Source organism: Balaenoptera acutorostrata, chromosome 1 (assembly GCF_949987535.1).
Source record: "Balaenoptera acutorostrata chromosome 1, mBalAcu1.1, whole genome shotgun sequence".
In the NCBI taxonomy this organism is placed as follows: Eukaryota; Metazoa; Chordata; class Mammalia; order Artiodactyla; family Balaenopteridae; genus Balaenoptera; species Balaenoptera acutorostrata.
Window position 1 is genome coordinate 140706427 of NC_080064.1, and position 16651 is coordinate 140723077.

Genomic DNA, 16651 nt, shown 5'->3' on the forward strand with positions numbered 1-16651 from the left:
AGTGCTATTTAAATATTCAAGTTACTATTATCTATGTAATATAGACAATTCTATTGTCGGAAATGTAGGTTGAAATTTTTTTTTAATTAACTTATTTTTGGCTGTGTTGGGTCTTCATTGCTGCGCACGGCCTTTCTCTAGTTGTAGTGAGCGGGGGCTACTCTTCGTTGCAGTGCTCGGGCTTCTCACTGCGGTGGCTTGTCTTTGTTGCGGAGCATGGGCTCTAGGCACGTGGGCTCAGTAGTTGTGGCTCGCGGGCTCTAGAGCACAGGCTCAGTAGTTGTGGCGCATGGGCTTAGTTGCTCCATGGCATGTGGGATCTTCCCAGACCAGGGCTCGAACCCATGACCCCTGCATTGGCAGGCGGATTCTTAACCACTGCGCCACCAGGGAAGTCCCGAAATTTTTTTAATTATAAAGTTATGCATTGAATGTCATGCACAATTTGTGTTTTGTTTGTTTCAATAATCTCCTTAAGATACCCCTGTAAGTAAGATTATTCTTAGTCAGAGAATATGAACAGTTTTATGAATCTGGCTACTTAGTTCTTGCCATAGAGTTTTTTGAAAGGATTATATAGTTCAGTTGGCAGTTGATACCATTTTTCTCTTACCTGTGGGTTTTATCCTTAAAAAATTTCCTTTTGGTTACTTTTTTATAGGGATAGAGTAGTACTTATTCTTGTTTAATATGTTTGTCTTTTTTTTTAAACATTTGATCTAAGAACAATTTATTTTTTAATAGCCAGTGGGAGATATTAGTGGAAGAAATTTCACTTTCCTTAAATGGAAGCGAAGAGTGAAGAACTGCTTTATCTTAGATATGAAAAGCAAATTTTTTTTTTTTTTTAAAGAGGGAGAGGAAAGAGGGAAGCAAATTTTTTTAAAGTCCATTTTAAGATATTCTGGTTTGTACTTTTTGTTATTTTATTGAAATCTAGGTATCAGTTCTCTCTTAGTAGCTTCTAATATTGGGAATCAGTTTTATAAGAAATTTACTTTACAGGGCTAGATTCACTCACTGGAAATATTCAGAACTCACTTCTTGATGAAGAAAAAGTACACTCTAGTTCAGAACGTGGCTCTCATCAAGGAAAGAAATCTGGGACCAGTAGCAAACTTTCTGTTAAAGATTGTGAGCAGACTCTTGACACTGATAGCACTTTGGAGGATCTTTCTGGGCATTCTTTGAGGTAAAGTAATGCGTATTTTATACTGTAATTCATATTTAATTAAAGTTACAATATCATTGATGTTCAGAGAATTCACTTAATAAATTTATGTTTTTTTGTGGTTTTGTTCATAGCTCTAGTCATTATCTGTATTTTAGAATATAGTCATCTCTCACCTAAACAATTACAACCACTCCCAGAGGAATTCTCTGCCTCTAGCACAACCTACCTTTCTATTCTAAATGCCATTGCCACAGTTGTTTTCTTGACTCAATCCTTTGACCAAGCAACTACTCTCCTTAGGGTACTCTGGGAGCTCACAGTTACCCCACAGATCAACATTAAGAGCTTAACTTTATTTGAAGTGTTATCACTAGGCTACCAAAGACTATCTTATTTCCTTTGTTTATACAGTTTTCTTATCAACTGTATTCTTCCACTCTTTAAACACAACCGCTTAGTGTTCTTTTGGTATCATTGTTTATTTGTACCTCTGAACTTTTCTCTTCTGCTCAACTTATTAGATGACTCAAGCAGATTTTGAAATCTCACTCTTACATTAATTATGGAACTTGTACACTCTGTTTTTTTCCTTCTTTTTAATATCATAATATATTATGCACTTAGCCTATTGCTTACACATAACTATTGCTTTATGTACAGTTCCTACTCTGTCTCCATGACTTTTTATATGCTGCACTGGTTTTGTCCTTCTGGAAACTTAAGCTCTGAGAAGACATGAATATTTCTTTTTTATTTTAAAACTATGTGCTTTTTCTAGTACAGTGTCACATACAGATAATCATTTTTAATGCTTTCATGTTGCAGATAATGCTGTATCATTAATACCATCATTGTTATGTTTAAAGTTGAATTTTAATTTCTTTGTCAATGATTTTGGAATTCAGAAAACTTTACCTTTCCTTAAGAGATACTCTGATGAGTTAATTGGCAAAATCTACAAAGTTAAACATTTCTGAAACAGAATCCATAGCCAAATAAGTTGATAAATGCCCCATACTGTAGTCTAGACCCCCACTTTTCCACCTGTGGAGATTCACAGTGGATAAAACAATTTGAGGTTTTGATACAAAGGAGTCCAGATTTTTAAAAAATTATTTAACCTATTTTTTTCTTAACTTACATGGCTGTAGACACTGTCTGTCTCCACACTCTTTCCCTTTGTTTCCTTTTTATTTTTTGGAAAACTTAACTAACATCATTGGAAATGCTAATCTGGGGAAGTCTCTGCAGAACAAATATAAATTCGTCTTGTAAAACCATAAGGTGAGATTCAGACAGAGTAGTTTGTTTTGATGTTGTGTTGGAATTCTTTCATGGAGATCTATTAGGAGACAGAAGTAATGATAATTCTTTTTATGTTCCATAAATGAAATTGTCAGACTGTTAAAAATGTATTTCTCTAAACCGTCAGTAGAAAATTAAAGGTCACTGGAAACAAGTGAGTGCCTCTCAAGGCTACTTTTATTCAAATATTTAAATGCTGGTATAAGAGAAATGTTTACCTTTGAAAACCGTCTCATAGTTTTATTAAAGCTAAAAGTAAGCTTGCTTTAGTATGTTGAAATATGGTAACTGCTAACATGCTTTATAGGGTATTTGAGTAATTTAGTCAGTAAATAAATGGTTAGTGCAAGGCAGCATGCTTCTTGTTATGAGAAACAATACCTTTAATGAGCATGATTTCTCAAAGAGGGGCTAGACATGTGCCTGGTGTCCTTGAGTTGTTGTAATCAAACTGCTATGAGAGGTTACTTCTTAGAAAGTTCAGGAAAGAGCTATAGCATTAAAAAGTGGACAGAAACAAATGGACATATATAAAGTATTTAGAGATGGTTAGTATGAAAAATTTTTGCTGTGACTTTTTGGTTAAGAGGAATAACGAGTAATTTTTGTCATTTTAAAATTTTTAACACAAAATGATATTTTATTCTCTTTCAGAGACATATTTTAAGATATTTTTTATAAAATAGACTTGACCTTGCCTTTTTGTATGGTTGTAATTTTATTGCTATATAAGCTCCAAGTATTCTAGAGGATTTTGCCTGATACTACAATAAGTGATTCACGATAAATGTACATTGTAGAGGAAAGAGTTAAGTGCCAATTTAATCAAGAGACTCCTTTTGCATATTATTTTGGACAGGGTTTGTCCCTAGCTTGTTCCCCACTGTAAATCTAGCAATAAGAGGAGTAGTCATAGTCATTCACTCAGCACAGCGACTCTGTTAAATGAATAAATGCCTGAATCACAGCTTTTTAAGGCTAATGTTAATAAAGTTATGCATGTTGTTCTTATTAATTGTTTAGATGGTTCTTGAAGTAGTTTTCCTTTCTCTAATGTCTTTATGAAACAAAACTTCTAGTGTCTCATCAGACAAGGGAAGATCACAGAAAACTCCAACTTCTCCCCTATCTCCAAGTTCCCAGAAATTGTCGCAGTTTGACCTTCCAGGAACTTCATTAGAAAGATCTAAATCCTCAATAGTAGTGACTCCAACTATAACAGGATTTAAGCCTAATGCAACTTTTGCTGATACGAACCTGGCTGCCAGCAGAACAACGACAGAGATGGCTTCAACACCAGGCAAGTAGATCCATGCAGCTGTAATTTAAAAAATAAGATATTAATTTTTTTCCAAAAATTTCTTTTCTTTCAATTAAACCATAGAGAAATGTTGTTTCAAGTGAATGCAATTACTTTTTGAAGTAGTAAACAAAAATTGTGCCCGAAAATAAATACTGAAAAGCGCAAGAGATTCAATAGTGGTGACTTTTCCCATTTTGCCAGTGTTATTCAAAAGACACTTGAAAAATGTATCCCATATATGTACTCCTAAGTGTTCATAGGTATATATGTATTATGTACACAGGCATGTATGTGTGCTCATACACACACAAAAGAAGTAACTATTAAGAAACATTGTACTAATAAGTCACTCTCTTTCCTACAGAGGAAAGAAGACTTGTTTTTGGACTTTAAAATGAGAAATGAATTTTAGAAATCTGAGATGTAATTTCACGTGAACTTTGATATCTGACAATTATATGCCTTCCAGGTTCTAAGCGCTTTTCTCCTGCTGGCCTCCAGCATCGTATGGCAGCAGAACTCAGCTACTTGAGTGCCATTGAGGAGTCGGTGCGCCAACTATCAGATGTAGAAAGAGTTAGAGGCATTTCACTTGCTCAGCAGGAGAGTGTGTCTCTGGCTCAGATCATAAAGGTATTTGTAGAGTTTTCTTTAGTTTTCTGCATTTTTTTCTCTTTTCTTTGCTATTTCAAATAGTTTTAATGATGAGTTTAAAAAAAACAACTTTAACTTGCCAAGTAGAAAAAAATAGTCTGTCATACAGTACCTATAAATAACCCTGCGAAAAACTATCATATGCTAAAAAGATAATTAAACATGCAGTATTTGGCAGCAGAACAATATATTACAGTCATTTTCTTTCAAATACTTCATTTTCCACGTTCTCTACTTTTTTTTGTGACAGTGTGAAAATCAGCTTATCAGACATTTTCAGTATTTTCTCTTTTTTGTGACAGGTCAGAAATGGCTGAGTTTTTGTTTTTTAATACTTTATTTGTACTAAAAAGAAAAGTTTCTGAGATCTAAGTATTTGGTAAGCCAGGATAATAGGACTTTCCCTTAGCTAACAAAAATCCAGTGTTCCTCAGTGGGAATGCTATTGGTATGTATATATATATGTTTTTTTTAAACTGAGGTAATATTTAAATATAATAAAATACACAGAATTTAAGTGTATAATTTGATGAGTTTTGAACATGTAACAACCACCCTAATCAAAATATAGAACACTTCAATCACCCAGAAGTTTCACCCAGGCCCCTTTTCAGTTAATCTCCCCTCCTAGAGGCAATTAGTATTCTGATTCATATCACCATAGTTTATTTTTGCCAGTTCTAGAACTTCATAAAATGGAAGTATACTTTGTACTCTGTTGTGTTTAGCTTATTTTATGCAATATAACGTTTTTAAGATTAATCCATGTTATTGCATCCATGGTGTTGCTTTTGGTTTTTTTGCTGAGTAACATTCCATTGATGAATATATCACAATTCATTTATCCATTCTCCTGTTGATGTACATTTGTATTATTTCCAGTTTTTGGCTACCATAAGTATTCCTGCTCTGAACACTTTTTTGCAATGCTCTGTATACAACACATATTTTTATTTTTCTTGCCTAAATACCTAGGAGTGTAATTGCTTGGGTTAAGTGTATGTTTAACTTTATAAGAAACTGCCATTCTGTTTTCCAAAATAGTTGTAACATCTTATACTCTGACAGCAATATATGAGAGTTCTAGTTGTATTATATCTTTGCTATCATTGTGTATTGTAGTGAGGGTGAAATAGTATCTCATTGTGGTTTTAATTTGCATTTCTTTTATGATTGATGAGATTGATCTTTCAGTATATTTATTGATCAAACTTACGTCTTCTTTTGTGAATATCTGTTCAAATCTTTTGCCTATTTCATGATTGGGATGTCTTACTTATTGAGTTGTAGGAGTTCTTTATATATTCTAGAAACAAGTGTTTTTCAGCTATATCTCAAATATTGCTTTTTTTTTTTTTTTTAATGCTAAGTTATTTATTTATTTATTTATTTTTGGCTGTGTTGGGTCTTCGTTTCTGTGTGAGGGCTTTCTCCAGTTGCGGTGAGCGGGGGCCACTCCTCATTGTGGTGCGTGGGCCTCTCATTATCGCGGCCTCTCTTGTTGCGGAGCACAGGCTCCGGACGCGCAGGCTCACTAGTTGTGGCTCACGGGCTTAGTCGCTCTGCGGCATGTGGGATCCTCCCAGACCAGGGCTCGAACCCGCGTCCCCTGCATTGGCAGGCAGACTCTCAACCACTGCGCCACCAGGGAAGCCCTCAAATATTGCTTTTCATCCTTGATTTGGCTTTTCATTTTTTTAAACTATGTCTTTTGAAGAGCAGAATATTTTAATTTTGATGAAATCTAGTTTTTAATCTTTTTCTTTTATGGGTAGTGCTTTTTGTATTCTAAGAAAACTTTGCCTACCCTAAGATATTAAGATACTCTAACAAAGAGATTCTTTTATTTTTTCCCCAAAGCTTTATAGTTTTGGCTTTTATATTTAAGTGTGTGAACCATTTCAAGTTAATTACAGGTTGTGAGGAAGGGGTCAAAGTTAAACTCTTTCCTCCCATATGGATGTTTGGTTGTTCTAGCACCGTTTTCTTCAATTACCTTGGTACCTTTATCAACATTTAAATAATCATTTATGTGTTGGTCTATTTCTGCACTCTGTTCTTTTCCATTGACTTATTTGTCTAGTACCATACTGTTTTTTTTTTTATTTATTTTTTATTTTTTTTAAATTTTATTTATTTATTTATTTATTTATTTATTTATTTTTGGCTGTGCTGGGTCTTTGGTTCGTGCGAGGGCTTTCTCCAGTTGCGGCAAGTGGGGGCCACTCTTCATCGCGGTGCGGGGACCGCTCTTCATCGCGGTGCGCGGGCCTTTCACTATCGCGGCCCCTCCCTTCGCGGGGCACAGGCTCCAGAAGCGCAGGCTCAGCAGCCGTGGCTCACGGGCCCAGCCGCTCCGCGGCATGTGGGATCCTCCCAGACCAGGGCTCGAACCCGTGTCTCCTGCATTAGCAGGCAGACTCTCAACCACTGCGCCACCAGGGAAGCCCCATACTGTTTTTCTAGTACCATACTATTTTACTATAGCTTTATTAGTACCATACTATTTTTTTTTCTTTTTTTTTCAATTAAAAAAATTTTTTTTATTGGAATATAGCTGATTTACAATATTGTGTTGGTTTCAGGTGTACAGCAAAGTGAATCAGTTATACATATGCATATATCCACTCTTTTTTAGTTTTTTTTCCCATTTAGGCCATTACAAAGTATTGAGTGGAATCCCCTGTGCTATACAGTAGGTCCTTATTAGTTATCTATTTTATATATAGTAGTGTGTATATGTCAATCCCAATCTCCCAATTTATCTCTCCCCCCCTCCCCCATAGTGAGTCTTGAAATCAGGCTGTAATTACTCCAACTTTGTTCTTTCTCAAGATAGTTTTGGCTATTCTACGTTTTTGCATTTCTGCATAACTTTTAGAATCAGTTTGTCAGTTTCTACAAAAAATTTTAAAAGCCTGGTGGCATTTTGATTTGAATGACATTGAATCTATAGATCAGTATGGGGAGAATTCACATCTTAACAAAATTGCATCTTCTAATTCAGGAACATAGTATCTTTTTCTATTTGTTTAGGTTTTTAAATATTTCTCTCAGCAGTGTAATTTTCAGTGTAGCGGTCTTACACATTTTAAAAATTATTCTTAAATATTTTATGTCTTTTGATGATAAATGATTTTTTTTTTCAATTTCATTTTCTAGTTGTTCCTCTTAAAATACCTATAGATAGTTTTTTTGTGTGGAACTGTTTAGCCTTCCTACATTCCTCCCAATAAATAACAGTAGTTCTGTCCATTCATTGTGACAGTAAAAGCTCTCCAGACATTTCCAAATGCTCACTGGTGAACAGTGGAGAGGGGCTGATACCAACTTTATTAAAAAAGTCACTGGATTGAGGAAATGGCCTATTGCAGTTGTCATCCTTTCCTTGAAATCTGAAAAACCGCTGATGTTATCTATCTGTATCTAGGGATACATTATATCTCTGGGTTTCCAAATACGGACAGGGCATTGTATGACTTTATATACAGCCTTACCACCTTTAGAGAACCTGTATTATTTAGCACTATTCCAGAAGAAATGAAAATATATAAATGTATAGATAACATCGTATGGAATAATTGTAAGAAAGAGTCCTGTTAAGAAGGAGATGTTTTGGAGGGCAACATTTTTATGAAGCTGCTCCTTCAAAGTCAAAATAAAGGAATCATAAAATTGTGAGGTGTGAAGCATTACCTTTATTCTTATATTTAGGATGTTTTAATCTCCTCCAAAGAGTTAGGTACCATAGCTTTTCTTTTAAACCAGCTTTTTGATATGAGTTCTTAGTCCTGCATGTCTTGGAAATTTCTTATATTACTACATTATTTGACACACAGTAGGTGGTCACTAAATATTTAGATAAATGATAAATGGTTGATGTCTATGCTATTTCCTGTCTTTCCTTTAGGCTCTGATTAGTTGCTTCAAAAGATCTGTGTTAGGAAAACAGTGTTCTATTTAATTAAGTTTCTGCATTAAAATAGTTCAGTATCTTAGAATTAATAGTTGATCATTTCTTTATTTTGAAGGCACAGCAGCAACGCCATGAAAGAGACTTGGCCCTTTTGAAATTGAAGGCTGAACAAGAGGCTCTGGAGTGTCAGAGACAATTAGAAGAAACCCGAAGCAAAGCAGCTCAGGTAGCTTCTTTTGCAGATTTCTATCCTTGAAATCACTTTAGTATTCTTTTAGTTATATAGGAGTAAAAAGGAAAGATGTAAATAATAATGTTTTAGTACGTTATACCATATGAGTTAATTTCATGTCATTTGATTCTTGTAGCAACCCTGTGAAATTAAGTAGTCAAGGCCTATCCCCAGTTTAGAGAAATGGAAACTGAGGTACACAGTAGTTACTTGTCTACAGACACATCAACTTGTGAACAGTGGAGTTAAGACTTAAACTTCAGCAGTGATTTTAAGATTCCAGATTTTAAACTCTAAATTTTAAGACATGAAATCAAGATAGTAGTCAAAGGTTTTGTTTTTTTTTTTTTTCCTCAAGGCATTTGATCCATGAAACAAATTTACAAGTTAAAACTAATGTGGGTGGGATGAGACTGAGACATAAAGTAAGTTCTCTTTTCACCCTCTTTTATTAACAGGTCCATGCGGAATCATTGCAGCAGGTGGTTAAATCACAACGGGATGTAACTGAAGTCCTGCAGGAAGCAACTTGTAAAATAGCTGCTCAGCAAACAGAGACTGCTCGCCTGACCACAGATGCAGCACGCCAAATCTGTGAGGTGAGAGCCACCGAGAACCCTTTTCCTTTTAGTTCTTTTTAGTCAGTCTGATTACCTTTGGTCTTAGCAGTCATGGGTTTCTAACATCTAGCGAATGCATACTTTTGATAAGTGACTTTCAATGAGGGCCATACCCTATTGAAATGAGGCATCATTTATTGTAGTGTGTTGTCCATGTGAACGATACAGGGGGCAGAAAAAAGATGCAGAAGAACTCTATATTTTGGCCCCTGAGTAAGCTTTTTAAAAGAATATCAATTTTATTGATGTGTAATTTACAAACCATAAAATATATCCATTTTAAGTGTACAGTTTTATGAGTTTGACAGATAGATATAGGTATCTATATATATTTCTTTATCGTATCTATCTATTCCCCTGAACACCACCATAATCAAGAAATAAAACTTTTAAGAGTATTGGAAATATTCTTTCATGCCCTTTGCAGTCAGTCCCCAATCTTAGTCCCACGGAGCCATGGATCTGTTTTGTATGAAGATGTTTCATTGTTACCCAGAGTGATATTAGTGTCTTTTTTTTTTAAATTGTACCAAAGATAAAGCCAGAAATAGTTTTACTGCTGTCTCTATATAGGATATCATAATCTCTAAAGTTACAGTTTATTTTAGCAGTTACTATTTAGGACTGTTTGTGAAATGAATCTGTTATTAAAAAGCCATGAACCTACTGTATGATGGGTACCATGGGGTTGTGCAAATAAGTATAGAGTCTCTTTTCTTAAGAAAATTTTAGATTACAATTAACAGAGATTTCAAAAACACTTCAATTCGTCAAAGCAGTGATTGAATAAATACCAAATGAATAATACATGGCAATAATGGCTAAGCGTAGGGAAGATGTACTTCACATTGTTGGTCAGGAAAGACTTAGATAGGAAGTTCTAATTGAAATGATTCTTGAAGGAAGATTTAATTTTTGGTTTACTGTGGCTTATTTTGGACTTGAAGGTTTTCTGTCTAGTAATTCATAGATTGTTATAGCTGGGTGAAACCTTAGAAATCATGTGGTCTAGCTCTATTTTTATAAGGAAGTTGTTGAAACTTAAAGAGTCTAAATGACATGCCCACAATATTTTACCTAATATGGCAGAATTTGCTTGCTCTCAATCCAGTGATCTTTCTAAGACACTCTGCTCACTCTCAGTTCTTCTGTGATATTACCTTTTTATATCTACTTTGCCTTGTGTGTGTTTATATTTAGATGGCAGAGTTGACTCGAACTCATATCTCAGATGCCATCACTGCTTCAGCAGCTCCCCTAGCAACGCTATATGACCACCAGCGGCAGTATGCTCCAGACTTCGTGAAACAACTAAGGACAAGAGCTGAAACAGATAGGTTAATATCCAGTCATTCAGGAAATATGTCATGAGTATCTATTATGTCCCAGGCACTGTTGTGGGTACTGGAAATACAGTCATGGGCATACAGTCTGGTGGGGAAGAGAGACATTAATCAAATATCCTTTAAGTGAATGAACACTTACAAATTAAGCATTATGAAAGAAAGGAACATATGTCTTTGAGATATACAACAAAGGAGTTTGAATAGCAAGGAGGTCAGAGAAGGTTTTCCTGAGGAAGTAAAGCTTATGGTGAGATCTAGTGGATGAAAGGGAGTCAGTGATGTAAAGGAGGTAAGGAATAGGCAGGTCAATACATGCAAAGGTGGAGGAGAAGATGAAGGAAGACCAAAGTGACTGGGGGCAAAGGGCAAAGAGGAGAATGGTAGGAGATGATGCAGGGATCAGATTATGATAGAACTTTGCAGATCTTATGGATTTTGAAGTTTATTCTAGGAGCAATGTAAAGTCATTGGAGAGTTTTTTAGGCAGGGCTGGGTGATGTCATCATGTTTATGTGTAATATTTTTTAATAAATTTATTTTATTTATTTATTTTTGGCTGCGTTGGGTTTTCGTTGCTGCATGCTGGCTTTTCTCTAGTTGCGGCGAGTGGGGGCTACTGTTCGTTGAGATGCGCAGGCTTCTCATTGCGGTGGCTTCTCTTGTTGCAGAGCATGGGCTCTAGGAGTGCGGGCTTCAGTAGCTGTGGCACTTGGGCTCAGTAGTTATGACTCGGGGCTCTAGAGTGCAGGCTCAGTCGTTGTGGTGCATGGGCTTAGCTGCTCCGCAGCATGTGGGATCTTCCCGTGTCCCCTGCACTGGCAGGCGGATTCCTAACCACTGCACCACCAGGGAAGTCCCATATGTGTATTTTTTTACATCACATTTTGACCGTCTCTAATTCATAGATTTTAAGTCTCTATTCACATTCATTGATACTTGGGGTGATTTGTGTTTATTTCTCGTAATAAATAGAAGATATTCTTTAATGTGTTGTACACTTTTCTGTGAGCAAATGCCTTTCTTTCTCAAATACTTTGTAACAGTTATTTCATAATTTCTATTCATTCAAGACTTTAACTCATGTTAATATTAAACAGTACTTAAAAATCTTTCTCTTGTTTGAGACTTTAAATGTTTTAATCAGTTTTTATTTTGTTTGTAGGAAAAGTCAATCTGGTCCACTCTCTCAGAGTAAAGAAGGGACCCTTGACTCCAAGCATCAGAAGTTTTCCCCTTCATATGATAGTTATTCTGAGTCTTCAAGATACAAGAATCGTGATAGAAGGTAAAAAGAGTTTGATTTAGTAAAGTCTGATAAATGGCTTAGACATTGCTTTTTTTGGATTCCTTAATCTTGTTTCTTTAAATGAAATAGTGTCTTCCTTTCTGTTCTGGCTTCCCCCATTTAATTAGCTGATTTACAAAATAGTTGTTCCGTGTAATAATATAGCTACCATTCCTTGACAGTCTACATTGTACAAGTACTGTATAAGTCGTTCTTCCTGCATTTAATCTTCACAACAATCTTCCAAGACAGATATTATCCTCTTTTTATAGATAAGGAAACTGAGGCTCATGGAGATGTTAAGAAACTCACCCACCGTCACATAGCTAGTGGCACACCAAGGAATTGAACCATAGTTTGTCTGGCTCCAAAGCACATTGCTTTGCTGACATCCATATTTTTTGACATTTCTGTATGTACTAATTTTTATCATTATGAAAGAAGATTGAATACTTTGTCCTTGTACTTGGCACAAGTATTAACATCTATAATTTTCAATTGTGGTTCTGTCCTTGGGTTAAAAGGTTTTAGAGGCCTCTTTCCAGCATTCTTAGAGGTAGGATACCTATATTGTCAAAGTATACTAAAACCTCAGTTTAAAAAATCATGAGACTAAAAAACATGAAGATTAATGTGGGGTAAGTACCAACAGTTATTAAGTACTTACTCTGTGTCTGGAACTATATGACTTTCATTTAACCTTCACTGACAATTTAGGCCATCATCTGAGTTACTGCAGTGGACTCCTAATAGGTTTCCCTGTCCTGTAACCTTTCCCCACTTCATACATTAACCACATGGCAACCAGAGTGATGTTTCTAAAATTTGCCGCCAATTGGTTATTTACCTGTTTGAAACCTTCAGTGTTTCCTCAGAGCCACTTAGTATAGTGTGAAAGTCCCTTTATTATTGAGCCTTTAGTCCATCTCCAGTCCTGTCACTTGGCATTTCCCCTCTTACCGTATTCTACTGGCTCTAACTACTTCCGTTTCTCTAAAGAGCCATGCTCTCTTTGTCTCCTGTGCCATTACATATGATATACCTTCTTTCTGGACCCTCCCCGCTCCATTTCATTTAGTTTACTTTTACTTGCCCTTTAAGAATCAGTGTTACCCCTCATCCGCTTTAGAGATCCCTTCTGTGTTCTCCCACGGCACTCTGTATAACTATTACAGCCTTTACCACCTTCTATATTCTCACTCCTTCACTTATCACTTGTAGACTAGACTTGGAGTTCTTTGAGGGCTTCATTTTCATCATCCCCAAAAGAAACCCTGTACCCATTAACAGTCACTTCATATGTCCTTTCCCAGCCTCTGGTGACAGCTAATCTACTCTCTATTTCTATTTTATATGGATTGTTATCTGTTTTGGACATTTCATATAAATAGCATCATACAATGTGTGGTTCTTTGCTACTGGCTTCTTTAACTTACCATAATGTTTTCAAGGTTTGTCTATCATGTATCAGTACTTTATTCCTTTATATAGCCAAATAATCTACTGCATGGATATCCCACAATTATCCATCAGTTGTTGGACATTAGAATTGTTTCCACTTTTTGGCTCTTATGAATTGTGCCACTGTGTACATTCATGTACAAGTTTTTGTGTGGTCATGCGTTTTCGTTTCTCTTGGGTATATACTTAGGAAAAGGATTGCTGGGTCATAATAGTAATAACTCTGTTTAACATCTTGAAGATATGCCAAACTGTTTTCCAAAACAGCTGCTCCATTTCACATTTTCACCAGGAATATAAAAATTTTCCTCATCTTTACCCACACTTGTTGGTAGGTTAATGAAGACTGTGTCATTCTTATATCCCCAGAGCTTAACAAAATGCCTAGCACGTAGTAGGCAATCTACTACATGTTTCTTGGGTGAATGATTGGTGTGTAACTGCTAAGTGGAAGAATTGAGATTAACCCCATATCCTACTGACTCCAAAGCACTTGCAGTCTCCTGCATTCTGTCTTTTACCTTATAGCTTTATTATACAATTTATCCTTTCGAAAACATTTATTAAGCCAGACAAATAATTGCATAATATTCTGATAAATACTATCGTAGAAATATGCACAAAAAAACAGTATAAACACAGAGACAGACCTTCCTTGGGAGTGGAGAAGGGGTCCACAAACAATTTGCAGAAATGATACTTCAACTGAGTCTTGAATTCATTAGGCAGAGAGGGAAGGAAGGGCATGTCACAAGAGGAAATAGCTTATTCAGAGGATCTCAAAACTTGGCTTATGATTGGCTATATATTTATATTTAGTGAATGGATAAATTAAGGAAAGCAAAGAGGGAGGAAGGAAAACACTGAACTTGAAAACAAATTCACTAAGCATTTGGAAACTTGAGGCTTAAAGTCAGGGGAAGGGTGGAGCTAGTGATACAGATTTGAGGCTCACTCCAAATGATAGCAGTTGAAATTATAGAGATGCATAAGTTTGTCCAAGGAGAGTATATAGCATAAAGGAGAAAGGAACCAAAACCAAAACGCTAGGACGCACAATCATTTTAAGAAAATATAGAAAAATTAAAAGGAACCGAAAGAAACACAGGAAAACTTGCTAGGGAGGTAGGAAGAGAAGCAGGTGGGAGTAGAGTCAAGGAATATAAGAAAGGAGAACCCTTTTATTTATCATTTAATTTTGATATAATTTCAAGCTTACAACAACTTTGCAAGAATAATGTAAAGTTTCCAAATATCTTTCATCCAGGTTACCCTAGTGTTAACACTTTACTACATTTGCTTTAGTGAACTTTTAAAAAAGGAGATAAGAGGTTCATACCTCTGATGTTGTAGAAAAAGAAATTATCTATTGGATTTGACAATTAGAGTTTAGGTGGAGTTTACAAGAACCGTTCCAGTAGAATAGTAGGGAATTGAAGCAGACTGCGATAAATTATGAGGTTGATGAAAAGTAAGGAAGTGGAAACAGCAGATAGAAGCCTCTTTTCCCAGTAGATTGATTTTAAAATGAAAGGAAAAAAGGGAGTGATAGCCTGAGGATAGTGGTTCCTCATTATGACTATTTAAAAGTGAAACCTTCCTTTCTTCTACTCATCTTTCCTGAAGCAGTTTCTTCTCAGACTTATGTCTACGTAGCATTTTTATGTTTTATATTATATATTTCGTCATTTCATATCTTGATCATAAGGCACATTTCCTTGGCCAAATAAGTTTACTTTGAAGTTATGATCCTTATTTTGTTACCTTTATTTTTTTTCTGGTTTGTTTCCATAATACCCTTAAACAGGAGTAGTAGTGGTAGCAGCCGTCAAGAAAGTCCTTCAGTTCCCTCTTGTAAGGAAAATGAGAAGAAACTTCATGGTGAAAAGATGGAGAGTTCTATTGATGAACAGGTCCAGACTGCTGTGGATGATTCTCTACGAAGTGATAGTGTACCATCTCTTCCCGATGAGAAAGGTAACTTTCTTTGCACATGTATGTATAATTATCGTTTGGGGAGGCTTCCAGAACCCTTTGAGATATTTGTGACTGAACTAATTAATATAATTAGACAAGGTTTTATGTCTGATATTAAATGTATTCAAGTGAAACTGTTTGAAGGCCATACACCATGCCAGTAGTAACCTTGCTAATATTTTACATGGTTGTGTGTCATGATTCTGAGGGGAGGCAAGACTAAATCTAGGTGACCATGCATGTGAATGGAATATATACTCAGTACTGAAAAAAATTACTTTTATCCTATTGTAGATGTGTAACACGATCATAAAGAGGAGAATACATTATTAGAACTTTAAATTTTAAACAATATAATAAGGTACAATTTCTTCTAAATGATGATAACATCAGATATATTAAATAGATTAAAATTCATTACTTTTCCTGGATCATAAATTAAAGTTGTACTCCTGTCGAATCATGGGTAGTAAATAATATAGCAAAGAAAACAGAATCTGGCAACAAATGGCACCTTTAAGACATTAAGTTGGTAAATTAATAGCCTCCATTCTAGATTTATTTTTTAAATAACTGGTCATTAAGTAGTGCTTTTGATTGATAGTCTAGAACCGTAGTCTTCAAAGCAGGATGGGCAAGACAGTCTTTGGAGTGTAAGAAGAAAATATTTACATTTAAATTTTTTTCATCCTTTAAAAATCTTTTCTGTAAATTTTATAGTGAATATAATATAGGGATATAGTAGTCTATAGTTATGGCAGCCCTAGCCGATTAATACAGATGTTGGTACCTAGAAGTTGGGGTGATGCTATAACAAATACTAAAAGTGTAGCAGTGGCTTTGGAACTGGATGACGAGTAAAGGATAGAAGAGTTTTGAGGTTCATGCAAGAAAAAGCCTACACTGCCTTGCAGAGATTGTTGGTAGGAATGGTCATTAAAGGTGATTCCGATGAAGTCCAATAAAGGTGGAAATGAGGAACATGTTATTGGAAACTGGAAGATAGGCAGTCCTTGTTATAAAGTGGCAAAGAACTTGACTGAACTTGTTCTAGTGTTTTGTGGAAAGTGGAAGTTAAAAGTGATGACCTTGGATATTTAGCTGAGGAAATTTCTAAGTAAAATGTTGAAGGCATAGCCTAGTTTCTTCTTACTGCTTATAGTAAAATGTGAGAGAAGAAATAAACTGAAGGAATTATTAAGCAAAAAGGAACCAGAATTTGAAGATTTGGAACATTCTCAGCCTATCCATATTGTAAAAAATGAGAAAGTGAGTTCTGGAGAGAACACCAAGGGTGTGACTGGACAGTTACTTCATAAAGACATTACCCATGGATTTAATCAGCCATCTCAGCATGTTCAGCAGAAGCCAGGCACAG

The 16651-nt window shown here is 35.5% G+C and overlaps 1 protein-coding gene across 2 annotated transcripts in view; it reads left to right on the forward strand.

Moving 5' to 3' along the window:
- Positions 1-16651, forward strand: part of CEP350 (centrosomal protein 350) — a 137359-nt gene that overhangs the window by 51351 nt on the left and 69357 nt on the right. For both annotated transcript variants that reach the window (XM_057544308.1, XM_007188195.2), the window contains exons 15-22: positions 1006-1192; positions 3559-3779; positions 4252-4415; positions 8468-8578; positions 9043-9183; positions 10405-10541; positions 11713-11835; positions 15104-15273. In XM_057544308.1, coding sequence (XP_057400291.1) covers positions 1006-1192; positions 3559-3779; positions 4252-4415; positions 8468-8578; positions 9043-9183; positions 10405-10541; positions 11713-11835; positions 15104-15273 — 1254 coding nt within the window. The remainder of the gene's footprint in view (positions 1-1005; positions 1193-3558; positions 3780-4251; positions 4416-8467; positions 8579-9042; positions 9184-10404; positions 10542-11712; positions 11836-15103; positions 15274-16651) is intronic.